Raw genomic sequence first — 17,754 nt, 5'->3', positions numbered from 1 at the left:
GATTTGCAAGAAGTGGAAGGTTTGTATCATCCTGACCAATCTGATACAGTCCCAAGCTCAAATAAGGTTGCTATGACCCATTATCTTCATCATCAACTATAAATTTAATCACTGTGTGGTTTAATCTCTATTCCATGCCACGTCTGCAGTGGCAAAAATGTCAATCACAATTTAGCGCCTTCGTCAGATAGCTGTCCAAATTCCAAAGATATCCAATTTACATTTTTGAATAACAGAGAAAAGCAGCAATTCCTCACATTAGACGGGCTGAAACCTGGTCATTTTTTACATTCTTCTAAAAAAATGACTAAGAAGATTGTCATATTTGTTGCTAATTAGTGTTCCGTTGATCAGTTCATTGTTACAGATCCTGCAGACATCATTAGTCTGTGATCAGTGGCTGATTTGAGTTCTTCTTACTGTGCTCTCACGGGACACTTTCAGCCTTTTCAACTTTTTCATCTGTTTCCTCTCCATTTCATCATCTACTTCGACAACATCATCTGATTGCTTCATTTCAGTCAAGTGTGTAAAGAACATGATGCAGCAACTTTTGTGCACACAGAAAAGGCAGTTTTCACTTTTAAAAACCCTCTAACTGGTGACATAAAATGTCCCTCCGCCTCCCAGAAAATACTCACTTGAGCTTTTTTTTTTTTTAATTCAAGACATGAAAAAAACGAGACAGATTCATTTTTGTGTTGATATCTTTATATTGAAATTCATGAAGTATACACAATGCATCCTACACTATTACAATTTCCACACGTTGATAATGTTTTCGTTGTTGGATGATAAAGCTACATTTTGGCATTTAATGAACCAAACAGCAGTCTGACTGAGAAGCTTGGAGCAAAATGAACATTAAAAACATAAAACATCGTTGTGGATTAAACTGTAGCACGGCAGCAGGTAGGTAGGTACAAGTAGGCAACATTAGTTATAGTTACAGAGTAGAAAATCATAAACAAAAACTCAATATTCTTTTTTTTTTTAATGTTTGTTATGTACATCCCAGTGCCTTTAGCAACAGCCTTTTTGACCTTTCTTTCTACCTCTTCTGGACTTCTCCTGGACATTACAAGTAGATTCCAGCCAATCAGATCCAACCTTCAAGTTAGATACAATTTACAGCAAATGTTTATTTTAGGCTGACAAAAGAAATGCTGATTTTTCTTGTTTTTTTGCTGCAGTCTAATATGATAAGTATGAATAGAAATTTGAATATTGTTGAACTCCACTTTCTAGTCAGCTTGATATGAAAACACACACATACAAGCAAGCACTTTTCAAACACCCCTCCTCCATCCCCATCCCCTCGGGACTCGCCTGGACCGCTTGCCTCTTTGACCCCTCTTTCAACCTCTGAATTCCTGCGACTGTGATACTGATCCACACTTAAGGTGCACAGTTACACTTCTAGCAGGTGACAAGTGTGTGTGACTTTTCTGCCCTTACAAATACAAAAGTGTGTCTAAGTACACTCAGTGGCCACCAATAGCTTAAGATCTGCTTTTTCTCCCTCCTGAACATATTGAATTCTGTGAGGCATGAACTGAAAATGTTTCACAAGGATTTTGCTCTACGATGGTTCGATAGTCGATCAATTCTGGCTGATCTTTTTTTTTTTGGGAAGATGCGAGATGCTTGTGCTGTGGTTATCCTGTTCCACCTCCTCCCGAAGGAGCTCTACTGAGTCGAGAGCAGGCAGCTGGAATAAATACAAGTTTCTCTCATGTTACTGGAGCCATCTTGTGATGAAGAGTGCTTTGTCACACCTGGACAGTAATAATGCATTGGCATTAAGGGCCCATGAGCCAAGAACAAAACTTTTGCTCAACACAGGATATGAGCTTTTTATGCTAATTCTGACAATTGTTTTGAACAGTTTCTTATGAACACAACTGCTCTAACAAGCAGGTGTTCCTAATAAAGTGGCCACTGAGTGTTTGTTCTGTACCCACCTCTGTATAAAATTAACAGTGCAATGGTAGTGAGTAGTAAAAGAGGAGTCACAAAGTTCTGACTGAACTGAGAAAACTAAACACAACATGGTCAGCCATGCTGCTCAGCAAGGTACAAAACATGACTCTACCAGGTCAAAGGTCAAAGAGCACAGCTGGCACCAGGGTAGAGGGAGGTGGGTTATAAAGGTGTGTTAAAGTGCAGTAGGAATTACGGTCTATTTGTGTGTTTTGTTTAGTTTTTTTTCCCATTTTGACTTCCCCTGAAGCCAAAGTAACTCTGGGGTTAAACAGTGTTCTAACATACATACACATACTGCAAACTACATGCAGAGGTTTGCCTGGTTTGAAGCTTTTTATTCTAGTTTCTTTGTGCTGGGACATCCAAACCAAACAAACCTCCAGCATGTGTTGCATCTGAAATTTGACTTGAGGAAAGTTAAACTGCTGTTGGCGATCGCAACAGCTTTTACCATTTCGATCTGACTGTAAATTATATATTCTTATCCACTAGTTTCATCTTTATCAACCTTCAAATCAAGGCTTTGTCAGCAACATCATATACACTCACTCACACTCACATATACACATTGGAACATTAAAGGAAACTTGACAATCAGGAAAAGCTTCCCTTACATGCATGCACACACTCATAACTGTAGTGCTTTTTCTTTCCCTTGGACTTCCACATGCTCTCCACCTTCCTTTTATACACACATTTGACATTATTTCAGTCAATTATTTATGCATTCAAACACATTTTTTTTCAGACTCACACACTCACATCAACACATACACCTCAAAGTCAGCACAAAACAAAAAACCATGCACACTCACGCACACATATCCTCCTTTACATGAGCACATTCATAGAAAAAGAAAGGTACTGTTCAACGTAAATTAGAAAAAGCTCCGTTTTGAAAAGGCGTCTATTAGCTCTCGTACCTAAAACAAACATTTTACAGGGACCAGTTGGTTTGTGCCAGTAGTTTGGAGGGGAGCACGCAGAACAGTGAGGAAGGACGGAGTGTTTTGTCTTCTTTGTCCCATCAGGACAGTTGCAGTTCAGATGTCCCACCTCCCTTCTGCGGGTCTTTAACATCAGCAGTACAAAGACAGAAATAAATGAAGCATTTCTCTCTCTTTTTTGTTTTTTTCCTTTCTGTGATTGGTGGAAGCACATCGTGTCTCTGGGGCAAGTGGTACCATTTTAATTCATCTGGTGTTTTTCAACCCCTTCTCATCAGCACAGTGGGCTGTAGTCATTTGGGTTGGAGAGGCGACGAATTGGATGGGGATGATCTGATCAGGAGGGGTGGCAACAGGGGGAAACACGAGGACATTTATGATAAGAGGAACGAGTAACACAGTTTGTAGTAATGGTCATCCTGGGATGTAAAGGTCAATGTTCAAGTTAAAATGATGGCCCGGTGGGTTGAGTTAGGCGTCCAGAGGTTTCAGCGTGGAGAGTTGCACTGAGCTCCACACGTGGTCTGGGTAGAACCAGATGATGGGGTTATTGGGTTAGGTGGTCTCCTTGCCCTGGGTCCCAGTGACTGTCTTGATGGAACTGAGTGTTCGGTTGAACCAGGTCTTCTTGGCAGCCTGAACCTCATTGAGGGCCAGACCCAGGTGATGCTCCAGGTCCTGATAGAAGAGGAATAAATGATCACTGTGACTATCACACAGAGAAAAACAAGTCTGCCAATAAAAAAATAAAACAAACAGATTGAGTTTTTCAAGTGTACGGGCCTCCTGTATCATCAACTTTGAACTGTTGTCATCATAGTTCATTTTACTCTGGCCCTGCCCCTGTTTTCCCCAACTCACAAAATTCTAACCTCTTTCTAAAAAAACTCACAAATTGCTTTCAAACTAAGCATTTAAGGTCCAATGAGTAGGATTTAGTGGCATCTATTGATGAGGTTTGGGCCAAAAAAGTACCTGGATTTTGCACTCAGCCTCAACCAGTTGCAGTTTGGTCTGTGCGAGTTCCAGCTCCATCTCTCTCAGCTGGTTCTTCAAGCCCTCCTTCTCCTCATCTGTCTCCTCAGTCCCCCCAGCAGGGGCCGTGGTCACAGCGGCCCGCACACGACCCTCTTTGTTGAAAAGACTACTGCACCTCTCACAACCTTCCACCTTGGACTAGAGGAGAATGAAAAAGAGAAAAGGTTAGAGGAAAAAAAAAAACAACAACATAATAACTGACATCTTCATACCAGTCACCTGTATAATACCTTTAAGATGTGAAGAGAGTAAAAGAAAAAACATGAGACAAAAGTAAAAGGCACAATGAAACAAAGATTATTTTCCATATATTCCAGATAGATTAAAAAAAACCAACAGAACTCTCATTCAGTCACGGTTATGAAGAAATATTGACTTTAGAGGCAGAAAGTCAGAAGAAATGAAAGTGTTCAACAAAGATCTGTGTTACTGAGGGATTAGACAGTTACGTATGTGCAATAGAGATAAGTCTATGGGCAGATTGATTTCTTTTGGTCAAGGCTATTTCAGAACCTTTTTGAATACAGACATGCAATTCTGTGATGTGCGCCATCTATCGTTTCGCACCCCATATTTTTACAGTTTGAGAAGAGACAGTGTGGTCTGTGTAGTTACTGAAGCATGGCAGCTCATTAGTGTAGCAGCCATACAAGCCAACTATGCTTCCTCCTCTTCTGTCAGGGGTACTGCACTCCACCCAGCCCTTCAGTCAAAGAGCTCTTTTTGGGTGCAAGCAGCAAGAGAAAATCAGAGTGAACAGAGGTCCTTTCTGACTGTGCTACTAGACAACACCGCGTTTAGGTACTTTTACTTGTTCATAGTTTTATAGCGTTAATTCATTCGAGATCATGCTGGCGGGAGTGGAGTGCTAACTTTGCCGGAGCTAAGCTATACTGGAAGTGTTTAAAGGTGGAAAAATAGACAGATAATGCTACTGCAGCACAGATACATGTTTAGCAATAATAGATGGCGTTCCAGCTTTGCTCGCTCTTTCGAAATTTGGCACATGGCTAGAAACTTCTCAATGGTGGTGTAGATTGGGTAGAACTGGGATCCTGTTTAGAAGGTTGACTCCTCTGAGAGCACTGTAGGTAGATTAGTGCAGTAAAAAGCAAGTGTTGTTCAATAGCTCTGTTCATGTTGGTCCAGATATTCCCTCAAAATTAATATTTCATAACGACATTACATTTCATTTGGATTAAACTGTCAGATGAGTTTAAAGCTGAGCAGTAATTATACACAACGTTTCCAGGCTCATCACTGCAGAAGTGGATGAGAGTCATAATGAAGCAGCAGAGCGCCCGGGCTGAAATTGCTTCTGACGTCACTTTAAATAGAGTTTCAGTGAATAACTATGTCAGTATATTATTTAAACATTTCTAATTAACACTGTTGTAACTTACAGCGATATTCACTGCATGTCACTGTTGCCTTTGCTGGCAGTTTTATTGCATTTGTTGCACCATTATTCATAAAAAAGCACAAGAACGAACCATAGACCTGCAGACTCTACCACACACACACACACACACACACACACACAGGTACATCCTCCACAGGATTTGTCCTTGGTGCGATGAACCTTTTGTCTGTCCTGGTGTGAGTCCTTGCACAGTCCTACACAGTGAACTCACTGCCAGAATGGCTTTTCTCTAAGCTACAGTCCAAACAAAGAGTTCAAAAGCCACAGTGCTGGAAGTGAGGTGCCTGGCCCAGGCACCTTGGCCTAACTACTCATTCTTTCCCCCCAAAAGCTTTTATTTCACATTTCGGCAGCATGTGTACAAGTGCACGCAGCAGTGTGAGTGTGTGCGTAAAATTCACCCGGATTTTCTCCAGTTCTCCACGGTTGGCTGTCTGTTGTTTCTCCAGTCGTTCACTCAGCTGGGAGCAGATCTACATGAATCAGACACACAGAAAGTTGTTCAGTTACGATGCTTTCAGGTAATCATCAGCTTGAGCAAGAATTCGCCCAAAGTCCACTAAATTTCTACTGAGCCATTTGGGATAAGAACAGTAATAACACTACAGATTTATAACACCATGTAACAACATGTATGAAGCTGGAGGATGAAAAACATGGGGAAAAAATAACGTGAATACATCAATCTATTTGATAATCACCTTAAACTGAGTGAAAGAAAAACTTCAAAACTGTCGAATCAGGATGCGGTCACCATTGTGCACAACCTTGTTTCTCTCCGTTTGGCTAAATTGGTCTTTGTGGCCGGGACTTCATCCTCTTATTCTCACTGTAAGTTCATTAGCGGTGTCATAAGTTCCTGTTTCAGCTGAGCTTACCGGATGTACACATGAGTAAAGCACGTGCATCCCTACAACATACCCGATCTCTTTTTCTACTCCTTCTATACCTGCGACCGACAGCTACAAACATGCTAACAGACATACAAACACACACACTCCCACACGCTTGTGCTTTTAGCTTGCCGACGAACAGAGAGATCGATGAAACATGAGTCATCATTCTCTCTAGACAGACTACCTCTCTATCTGCTCTCATCATATCTCTCCGATTCCCTGTGGTATATACAGTATATCTCTCCTTCCTCCTCCTCCTCCTCCTCCTCCTCTTACAGATCAATCTATGCATCTATCTGTGTATCTTTAGCTGAGCTGATATCATCTTTTTCTCCTCCTACATCTATTTTATCTCTTCCTCTCATCATTCCCTCCTTCATTTGCTCTCAACAAAAATTACAGTACCTATCTCCCTGCCTTCCCTTCACTGCAACTGATCACTTGCCCCTCTTGATCTCGCAGCTTGCCCCTTCCCCCCTCCGCCTGCACTTCCTTTTGTTAACTCGTGCTACATAATGGCTTGTTATATCTTTTAACTTTGTGAAGCTTTAATTTCCGTATGTACAGGCCTTTCCGTTAGCTTTGTTGCCCACATCATATCATTTTTATTTTTTGAAAGTAGTAATTGTGCAGAAGAGCTGCAAGGGACACGGTAAAGAGGAAAGTGTTTCCTGCTGGGATTTCAAACCAGAGATGGGGCACATTTCACGCTGCAGTCAGAAATCCTTACTGCCAAACCATCTGCAAGCAGGCTGTCAGAGGCTGTTTAGCTTATTCAAATTCAGGAGAAACATGGCAATTGTTTTCTTCATTCATTTTCTTCATTGTTTTTTTTGACACCTCACATAATAGATACTGTGCCTGTTTCTGATAGTTGAGGCTCAAAACCCATTTTTTAGTCATGTTTTTCATATTCTCTTATTTATTTTAAATGTTTTCACTCAATAATTCATCTGGTCCTGCAGTAACTTTACTGCCTGGGGTAACTGTGGTTCTCATCATCAATAATGCATGTATACAGCATGCAGTATACTAACAATGGCATATTGTAAGCATATGTAGTTTTAATTGCTGTTAACACTTACAACATTTTGCATAAACTTTAGAACTAGAGGCAGGCAATTAGAAAGTGATGCTCGACAGAAACTGTTCACAGTATTGTGATGTCCAGGGTCAAAATATTTGAAAACTGTAAGATATAAAATGAGTATAATGCTAACAGGGCATCAGAGACATGAGCACTGGCACATGTCGCCGTCCCTGGTAATTACCCGGCTAGCTTGAGTGCATCTACACTGGCTCCTCTCCTACAATGGGGATTACAATGCACCACTCGACGCCGCTTTTAGCTTCACCATTAACAGACGTTTCTCTGTCCTCGTGGGCTGGAGGGGCAATTAGCACACAAAGCTCTTTTGGCTCTAATCCCGCAAAAAGAAACTTGGCATTTGCAGCCACTGAAATAGGAAAATGCTATTTGAAGAATTATTTGAGTTATCTGGGTTGGAAAACAATGCAGGCTATTTTGGGGCATTCCTCAACTTGTCAATCCCAGAGGATTGAATGCTGTCGTCCTCACTCTCTCCACCAGAGAGTTCTGTTCATTTTCTCCTTCTCTCCATCCATCACCCCTTTCCTCCCTGTCACAAAAACAACTATTTTTGTCAAATTGCCGTTTTCACACTCAGCTCTGCTCAGCACAGTTCTCAGTCGCATGCTGGCAATCTGTAGGCTTCTTTCACCCATAATACTCACACACAGCCATCTAATCCCCTCTCCTCTTTGACAGCTTGTCATCAGTTTTCAGATCTGCTGTCAGTTCCAATCTGCTGCCAATATTTTTAGACTCAGGTGAAGTTAAGGTCTGTTTCTAAATTAGTCCTCTTGCTATTTCTGTCTGCCCCCACAGGGAGCGATAGGAGCTGGATTGTTGCATAATGTCTCTGTGCTGATGAGAACAGTACTTGATCTGGGTAGGTTTATATTTAAGCATTAAGTGACAGGATGAGATCTGAAAGGATGAAAATCACCGTAAGAGGAATTCAGAGGCAGGAACTCAAAATATGCTCACAGGCTCAGTCATTGAAGGCTCTGGGTTCAGCTTAGGCACAGTTTGCAAAAATTAAGACGCTTCTGCTTCACAGACTGGATGAGTGAATGAAAACAGATTGCTCTTCTATTATTTTTAAATATTCATGGCTAGTCTTGCCACGGTAATGGCTTGATCAACGCTCAGATCTGAAAAGACAAGCCAAATAAGGAGAGATAAGTGGAGAAGATCCACTCAACACCCAGAGTTCAGGATGAGACACACAAAACCAAACCTAGCAAGAAAACCAAAACAGACAAAACTATTTTATAAGAAATGGTACAGAACTTTTGATTAAATTCACTACCAAACTTGAGAAACCATTCAAGCAAAGTATGTATCTTAATGATGATGACTGCCTGGCCTACTTAACAGGCCTTATGAAAGAATGAGAACAAGAGTTGTTCAGAGAAAAAAAACAGCAGCTTTCTCACAAACGATTTACTTTATTATTTATGTTGCGCTTTGAGATATAAATGAACTAATTAAGCAACAAACCTTCAGGCTAGTACTTGCAGCTGTGCTGAGATCGCCAACTGCTGGCAGCTTTCTGAACTTTTACCCAGTCTTAAAGACTACAAGTTGTTCCTCCTTTTGATTACGACGAGTCTTCAAATCAAATCACTAAGTCTTTATGTTTTTTTACGTTTGGCCAAACGCAAACATGGACCTACAGAACTGAATTTGAGTTTGTATCTGATCATCATTTACATGCTACTAGTACTGTCTTGCCCTGTTTAGTTTAATCAGCAAAGCTGCTCTTTGCAGCTTTACTAATTAAGCAGACCTTCTGTGCATCTTCCAGATCAATGAGCTGCTTTCTGTTCATCTACTTTACATTTTGAAGCTCCTCATAAGATTAAATCAAAGCCACAAATTGGAATAAATTTTAAAATTCTTGAAATAATAGCAGCTGTACAGAGGTGTGACTTGTCGACACCTATTTTCGCCTCATTACACTCACTCCTTGTAAGTTTTAGGAAGGATTTAAAGATTTTATCAATTACCATTGAGCTCAGTACGGACCTGTGTCTGACGAAGACCGCTTTGACATCGTCACAGTTATTTTATTTGTTCTTCATTTTATCTTTTTCTCACATTTTATTTTATTTAGGCCCTTCGATCATATATTTTATTTACCAGTGTGGTTTGCTCTTTATCTTCCAATTCTTTCTGCTCTTTTAATTGCTCTTTTAATAAGGATTATTATTATTATTTGACATTTTTTGATGAACTAATGCTAACAACAGTGACTAATATTATTTATATCAGTGGTACTGCAAGAGCAGAGAACGATGTTGTATTTCATGCTAATGAATACAAAAACTTTCCAATATACAAAAGATGTGACAAATCAATATGACACTGTTTGTGGAGTATGTGGAAAAACCCATTTCTCTGTGGAAAGCACTGTCTCCAGTATGTGACGAGTGCATTTGGTCGACACATCACTAACCAGGATGTTAGTGTGAGAACTGACTGTGAGAAGCCCCATGTGATTATGATGTTCTTGTGTTTATCTTGCTCCCTTTTATTTATTTTTTTTCATCATCTTCTTTTCTCAATTTACATTGCTTATTTCATTTTAGGCATACTATATGTATACTTGTGTATATATATGGACTGTTGGGTCCCACTAAGGGTTCAGAAAGGTTTCAAGAAAACGGGTTTGGGTCTGTCACAGTTTACAGTTTCACTTCTCTAAAATGTAGTGAGAAAAGAGACACACTTCAGTATTATGATTTAAACAGACAGTGCTGTGTATGTAAAGCTGAAGGAACCAACAGTGTTATCAGACCAGCACGTACCTGTTTATATTCTCCAATAATGGAGCCGTTCTTCTTTATCTCTGATTCCGATTTATCAAGCTCTCGTCTGCACATCTCTTTCAGCTGCGGAAACACACACACACACACACACACAGATACTGTAAGGCTGTTGTGGGGCAGAGATCAAGGGCAGAAGCAGAGTCAGGGGCCCCAGAGACCGTGTGAATGCCATGACATGTAAAGAAGACAGAGCAAGGTATTGGCAGACTTGAAGCTCAGGGCAAAGTCACACCTTCCACACAACCTCTACACAAGCACATAAATCACTCACAGCTACACCTACACACTCAGGAAGACAGAGGACAATTGGAGGACAGCACTGAACACACATGGGAACGGAGGGCAGCAGGCCTGTCCTCTGACTCAGAATTACTCTTGTTTGAACTCAAGAAAATCAGCATCAAAGATGAACTGACATCCTTTGGCAATCAAGGCTGGACTGTATGTGTCATGACACAGATGGACTGGGGCAAATATATTAAATGGACTTTTTTTGCTTGCAAGATCAATAAAGTGCATCTTCTACTATCTATGAACAGATGGTGAAGAGACAAACAGACCTGAATTTAGAAAGATACAGAGAAACAGTTTGAGAAAGGCTGATAAATGCTTGTATTTGACATTTGCTGCATGTATAAAGGGAGTCTAATGTTCGACTGAGCTAAGTTCATCCCATCGTGGCTACACCAGATTGATGTTTGGCCTCCTACTGAAGCTGGATTTATAGTCAAGGACAGCATGACCCCTTAATGCACAAGTAAAATCTAACAGCTCTACTTGGGGTTGAACTTAACACACCTTCATCCACAGAAGGAGAACTGAGCAGACAAAACAGCTATTGCAGTGTTTGGTTTGAATAAAAACCTGCAGACTCTTGTCACAGTCTGTCACATTAATACTGATGGCATGCTGACACTCCTCTCCCTCTTCACCCACGGACAGGAGATTTAAGCCGCAATAATTCTGATCATTTCTGCACCTGAGAATTTGTGTTGCAATAGTGCTGACCTTTTCCTGCTATCCATAGCCCGATCTGTCACATTAAATTTAAAGGAAAGCAGAACTGATGGTTAAACAATAGACATCAGGCTGGAAAGTGCCTCTTTGTTAGCTCAAACCTGTGCAGACTCTTCCTCCAGTCGTCTCTTCTCGTCCTCAGAGTCCACCAGTTTCTGTTTGGTCAGCAGCAACTCTTTATTCAGGGCATCTGCCTTCTCCTCAGCCTGACACACACACACACAACAGTGCAGAAGAGGTTATTTAAAGTTAGACTTGCCCTACTTTCTTCTTCATTTTCTCTGTACTGTCGGTTTTCAAAATTAAGTTTAACCGTGACGCACACAAATGTGCATTCCCCGCCTTACATACACTAATGAGTTTGTGGGAGTGTAAACAGTTTTTTGCTCCATATATGAGTTTTTTATTGCACAAACAAATTTAGGCTTTCACTCTTCCTTATGTCGTTTCACTTCTTGCACAATCGTTGCCACATGTAACTCTTACAACCTTCTGTTAAGTGTCCCTTCAGAAGTGGTGACTCAAGATCCTTACACACACAGAAAAAATCAAACATTAAATATTTATATAATTTCTGTTTGTCTTACATTGTCAAGGTCTTTACGCAGGGCTATCTTGCTGCTGACTAGTTCATGTGCCAGGTCGTCATTCTCCTGCTCCAGACGCATGTTAGCCTCTTGCAAACGACGGTTCTCCCGCTGGATGGAGGCAAAGAGACAGATACGAGGAGAGAAGGAGGAAAAAAAGGAAAAGAGATGGAAAGAATAAATGTCAAAAAATAATAATGTGAAGAAGAACCCAGTGAGATAAATAAAGACAAAAAAAATCAGGCAGCAAAACAGAAGAGCATGTGAATGAAGAGCAGAGAAAAGAAGAGAGAGAACATGAAAGAGGAAGGAAAGTGCAGGGAGAAGGAGTTAATCAGAGTTGCGTGTGACTTTGTAAGCATCTCTTCCTGGCAATGTAGTTTCTAGAGTAACGCAACATACAGAATGAGATTGTGTAGAAGTCAGCTGTGCTCAAGTGTCAATGTAATGTTTAAGGGGGCAAAAACTGTCTGTACATCATTAACAGCTACACAGAGCCATATTAAAAACCGACATGTAACATATTATCCTGGAGGTGACAAGCAGAGGAGTCGAGTGGTTAACATGGATGGACAGATATTACAAACCTTGAGACTTATTTCCATTTTTAAATCTTGTGTTTGTTCACATCAAAACAAACGATAGTTCATTTTTAATGCTCTGCTTGCGAAAACAGGATAAATGTTGAAAAAGGGACCTGATGAAAAAAAAATCAAGAAAATTAAATGAGAACTGCAGTGATGATAAACTGAGGTATGCATTGGGATCTTAAAATGATGGCTAAACTATGATAATTTGATTGGGCCAATATATCAATACCAGTAAACTTTATCAAGCTGTGACTCAGTGGTTGGGCGCTAAGTCCTCTAGGATAGCAATAATACAACCATCTCAAGACACCTCTTTTGACAAATAAAAAAAAAAGTTATTTTTTTGTTTTTATTTCTTTACTTTTCAGAAGCATTTGTAGAGCAAAAAAAACACAGGCCCAGTCACTGAAATTGATGATCTTGTACTGTATCCAAGCCAAGCCGATACCCCTGAAATGACTTATGGCATGTACAATTAATTGCTTTTTTGGTGCTATTTAGTTTTTCTTTCTCTAACAAGGACTGTCACACTGTAAAATAAAGATATAAAAATGCATTCTCCTTGGTTGTAAAATCTATTGTGTGCTCATGTCTACCTCATATCTCTCGATGGGGGCCTCCTGCTGCTCCTGCTGCTCCCTTATGGTGTGGTACTCCTTCTCAAATTTCTTCAGCTTTTTCTGGCTGATCTGTTGAGTTGTGACAAGACAGAAAACATTTGGTAGTTATCCACTGTGTCACACATGTAAACGATTACACTAATAACTGCAATTATACACATCATGAAAAATTCAATACAAACTAGCATAACAGTATTTTGGCTTGTGCTTTAAAGGTGGCTGCCAGAGAAGAGTCTTTCCAACCCTCTGCAAACAAGAACACAAGATTTATAATCTTTGCTGGACTGTGACGTTCTTTGGTCCAGACCAGCATTTAAATAGGATGTTAATGAACATATGCAGAGATTACAGGGACAGTTTGCTGCTTCTGACTTCTGTCTGACAGTTCACGGAGACATCCCATTCCGTAAAAAATTTAAAACGAGTACAACATATAGAAAATCACAGATTAAAGCAATTTGGGATTAGGCTGTAACATCAAAACTTTCATATATCAACAGAGGGCAGCATACATGTGTAGATGTACTTTAAGAGCTTGCTGAACACTAACACTACTTTGTGTGTTGTTACTGTTACTCTGTAGAAACCTGAAACTGGCTCAGTTTTGGCAGTTCACATTATTTTTCGTCTTGTTGAAGTTCAGTTTCAGTGGTGCACCTCTGATCACCTGAAACAGTGTCCCATTTAAACACACATTCACACACACACATACTTACAGTCACATTCATGCCAACAGTGTAGACACACACTGCATTTAGGCAGTCTCATCAACAGGCCTTTCACTGCACAGTCGCTGCCTTACATTGGGCTTTTTAAAAGAGACAGCTAAGATACAATGAACACTATGTGTCTGATTTTCAGCATGAAAGAGAGAGCCAATAAACACTGTGTACAAGACATGCTTGTCTATTCTGTGGATTTTAATGCATCTAGTTACAGCTACAGCATCAATGCGCTGCTGTCTTTGCATGCATGTCTGCAGCTTCCAGTTACAATCTCAGGTTTAGTATTATAGGACAGTGTAGCAAATGATGCAAATTCTTCCAGCATTCATCACCTGATGATGTTGGCAGAACTGGGGCAGCATGGCCCATATCTTGTCCTGCTCTAAGTCTCTCTCAGCATTTGCTTAAACATCCTACTCAGTAAATGAGAGACAGATGGCAGAAAGAAAAAGGACAAGTAACTCAGGACAGGAGATGCCTTTTCCCCCTCCTCCTCCCTATTTCATTCCTTTTCCCGCTTTCTCTCACAGCCTTGACTGACATCTGGGTCTCCAGAAGCTACTATTTAGAAAAGCAATTATGAACACAGCAACCATGCCTCTCTCAAGTACAGCTACATAAAATACTTGTCATCTCAAGTCCTGGATCAGTTCTAAATTAGTAAATAACCTGTGCAGTGCCTTCAGTCTACTGCATTATAAAAGCACACTTGCAGCTAAAAGAGGCATATTGCAAAACCACCTGCTCTCTCTCAGGTGATTTGCTTATCATTTTCTTGTTTCTGAACCAAAAAGAATATTGTAAGCTTTCTCAAATGCCACTGCTGTGTTTTGGCAAAACAAAATGCAAAAAATTCAACACGGAAACACACAAAATACATTTTGTGATGGGACTGAAGTTTATGGCTGTCTTCTTCAAGTTATAATGACCTTTAACTACAGTTACTAAGTAAAATATTTTAAAGAGTTTCTTTCTCTTTTTCATCTACTAGGACTACCAACACAGAAAAACCTTTAACTTTCCTCTTCTTAAGAAACAACCACTGTAATTCTGACTCTGCTTTTATGGTTTTGTGTTTATTTCACAACAGGGGTTGTGAAGGAGGGGCACACTGAGTGAACAGTTCAAGGGTGTTTGACCTTAACTTCTGGTACATCAATAAAATCAGTTAAAAAACAAAAGAGAAAGCAAAAATTTTAAGCATATTTAAGACAGCACAATGAAATATTAGAGATACCTGGCAAATCCGAGATAAAATGGACTATAAAGTTAGAGCACCTGGCAACTCAGAAAGATTTATGCTACAGTCTGAAGGCAGTATCATCAGTCAATGAGGACAACAGTAATCTGATCAGTTAATCCCCTTATAGTAACTTCCAAGCTTTAGACTAGCCTACCTTGACTCTGATTTAATTTCTAGCTCCTACAAGAAGGTGCTCTCTGCGGTCAATTACTGAAATGACTTCTTGGAATTCTTTTTCTCCTGCCAAATAATGTGCTGACTCTCAAAGCAGTATGCAGTAAACAGTGGATCAATGATACGTCTTCATAACTGTATGAAGGTATTTTATTCATATGGGTAAAAAAAACCTCTTTAAAACAAATAGGGCTTAGCCACATAGAAATAAAAAGCAGCACAACAAAAAAAAGTGGTTCTGCCTCCATTCTGGGAGGCTTCATCAGCCAAAACTCATGATTTATATTCAGAAATGATGCCTCTAAGATAAGCAATTATACATCATCAAGACCACACAGCAAGTTTGAAATTTGATTTAGTTCCACAAGGTTTTTCTCTGCTCAACAAGCTCTTCACGTGTCTCTTTCTGCTGCCGCTGCTCTAACCACGGACCAGAAACTTCAACTCTCTCTCCATGCTGGCTCCCTTACAGAGTTTGTGCTAATAAATGTCTCTGCCCTTCAAAGTGAAGTTTCCTTCAAAGTTAGGCCCTCTAAAGTAGGCCAGGGTGTTCAAAACAGGTCAGGACACAGGTGTGAGTGTGTGTATGTGTGTTTAAGAGACAGAAATGGAGAGAGAGAGGTGTGTGCATTCACAGCATCTGTTAAACTTGATTCAAGGTGCAAAAGTGGCCCCTAGTGGTATTTAAGTAGCTCTCCTGGATTACAAAGAGATTTTTTTATATTCACTCAGTCTTCATTATGTTTTAACTTTATCTGATTAGCAGACAAGATGGGATAAGAGTCAGTTCAAGCAACCTTACAAAGGATAAGTGGTTCCCAACAATGGATGGATGGATGGATGGATGTTGAGCAGACATACTGACTCATGAGTTTTCTGTATTAAAAAATCTATTACTGTATGGGGTTTCCTAAACATCTTGAAGACCAAGTTAACAGTAAACTGATTTTGAACTCTAAACTCACCTTCATGCTACAGGCCAGCTCCATCAGTTTCTTCGCGTTTTCCTCAGAACGGTACCTCTTTGGAACCGGGACACGAAAGAATTTGAGTGCACCCTCGAAGTCTGTTTGGATCAGATCATCTTTTGATGTCTGGGGAGGATGGGAACATGAACATACATGAGGCACAGAGTAACCTGTTGAGCAAACTTTGTTTTTCTGGCACTGTAATGCAGTATGATCCTCACTGACTGGGACAATTGTCTGGATTTTAAAACAAGACGAGAAATCAGCTTCAACAAAAAACATGTGGACAGCTTTCCAAACGGAATGGTGGGGTGACACCACCTCACATGTGCAGACAGGTAAAATCTTTCCATGGTTTGACTTTGGCAGGGTATTTATTGTGTGTGTGTGTGTGTGTGCACATGCTATCTTACCTTCAGAAGTGCCAAGGCTACATTGAAGATCACACTGATACCCTGAAAATAAAGGCAAATTTTCAGACTCATGTTGTCCTGAGGAATTGTGTTACTGCAGGAAGCAATTTGTAGTAAAATGTGAATTTAAGTTTAGGTGCATATGTTTGGGCACAAGGAGTGTATACTGTTTCTACTAGTTTTGCTGTCTGACTGACTTACTTACTTGCAACGCACACACAATACTCAATAATGACAAAGACATAATCCATGTTTATCAAAAACAAAAGGAGATATCTAAACAATGGGACCCATTATCTTAATGCTATAATTGCTTTTAGTGGCATTCCTTAACCAGTTTTAGATATTTGAATATGCAGCGTCTCCTACTTTTCCTGCAAATTCTTTGTCAGACTTCATGGAAAGGAGTTACAAAGAAATTACAAACTTAAAATCTCTCCACAGAAATTCAGAATTTGGCAAACACTTCAGTTCTTCAGTCTAAGACCATGTGTGATTTGCAGCAGTTTTTCCTCTCTGTACTTGGGTCTGTCCATCAATTCCTGAATCTTGAACAGTCTCCCAGTTCCTGCTGCTGTGATTCATCATTACACCCTCATGGTGCCAAGCACCACCATAGCAATGTTATTACTCAGGTGATGAATAGGAAATGGTTTTCACTAGATGTAGGGCTCGACATTCAGGTCAAAAACTATTTTTGTCTCATCAGATAAGAAATCCTTTTGCCCATAATCTCTCTCAGTCCTTCAAGTAAAAGCAGCTCCTGAGAGAATGCTCATTATTCCAAACTTTTTGCCAGTCAACAAACCAGTTGGTCATGTTCAAGAGACACCACATAGATGACCAAAATAAACAGCATTCATATAAGCTCAGCTTGGAGTTTATTGTTACTTGACATTGTTTATAGGCCTGAAAATATCTTTGTCAGTATGGGATACTGTGTGCACAAAGACGGAAACTAAATTTGTTGAAATTCATAATCAAATTTCTTTAAAATTATGTCTGAATTGCATCCAGCCTGTGTCTTTTAATACCGACCTCACACAGTAACAGGTCAATGATATGGAAGACCATGTAAAGAGGGAACTTGGCAGTGAAGAGGGTAAGGAACCACTGAGACGCATACATATGAGCTTCCAGACCCACGTTCAGGAAATGGTTGTACAGGTCTGGTATATATTCCTGTTGAAGACACAGAGAAAGCAAATA

The 17,754-nt window shown here is 40.1% G+C and overlaps 1 protein-coding gene across 2 annotated transcripts in view; it reads right to left on the bottom strand.

Moving 5' to 3' along the window:
• Positions 1-693: 693 nt before the first annotated feature.
• The window catches only part of LOC124051219 (rab GTPase-activating protein 1), a 61,103-nt gene continuing 44,042 nt past the window's right edge, over positions 694-17,754 (bottom strand). For both annotated transcript variants that reach the window (XM_046374315.1, XM_046374316.1), the window contains 10 exons: positions 17,584-17,727; positions 16,546-16,587; positions 16,130-16,258; positions 12,999-13,091; positions 11,813-11,923; positions 11,327-11,431; positions 10,188-10,271; positions 5,796-5,867; positions 3,909-4,109; positions 694-3,611 (listed from right to left, as the gene is read on the bottom strand). In XM_046374315.1, the coding sequence (XP_046230271.1) occupies positions 3,489-3,611; positions 3,909-4,109; positions 5,796-5,867; positions 10,188-10,271; positions 11,327-11,431; positions 11,813-11,923; positions 12,999-13,091; positions 16,130-16,258; positions 16,546-16,587; positions 17,584-17,727 (1,104 nt within the window). In that variant the 3' untranslated portion in view covers positions 694-3,488. The remainder of the gene's footprint in view (positions 3,612-3,908; positions 4,110-5,795; positions 5,868-10,187; positions 10,272-11,326; positions 11,432-11,812; positions 11,924-12,998; positions 13,092-16,129; positions 16,259-16,545; positions 16,588-17,583; positions 17,728-17,754) is intronic.

Source organism: Scatophagus argus, chromosome 20 (genome assembly GCF_020382885.2).
Source record: "Scatophagus argus isolate fScaArg1 chromosome 20, fScaArg1.pri, whole genome shotgun sequence".
NCBI classification, from domain to species: Eukaryota; Metazoa; Chordata; class Actinopteri; family Scatophagidae; genus Scatophagus; species Scatophagus argus.
This window is presented reverse-complemented; position numbering and strand designations above follow the sequence as displayed.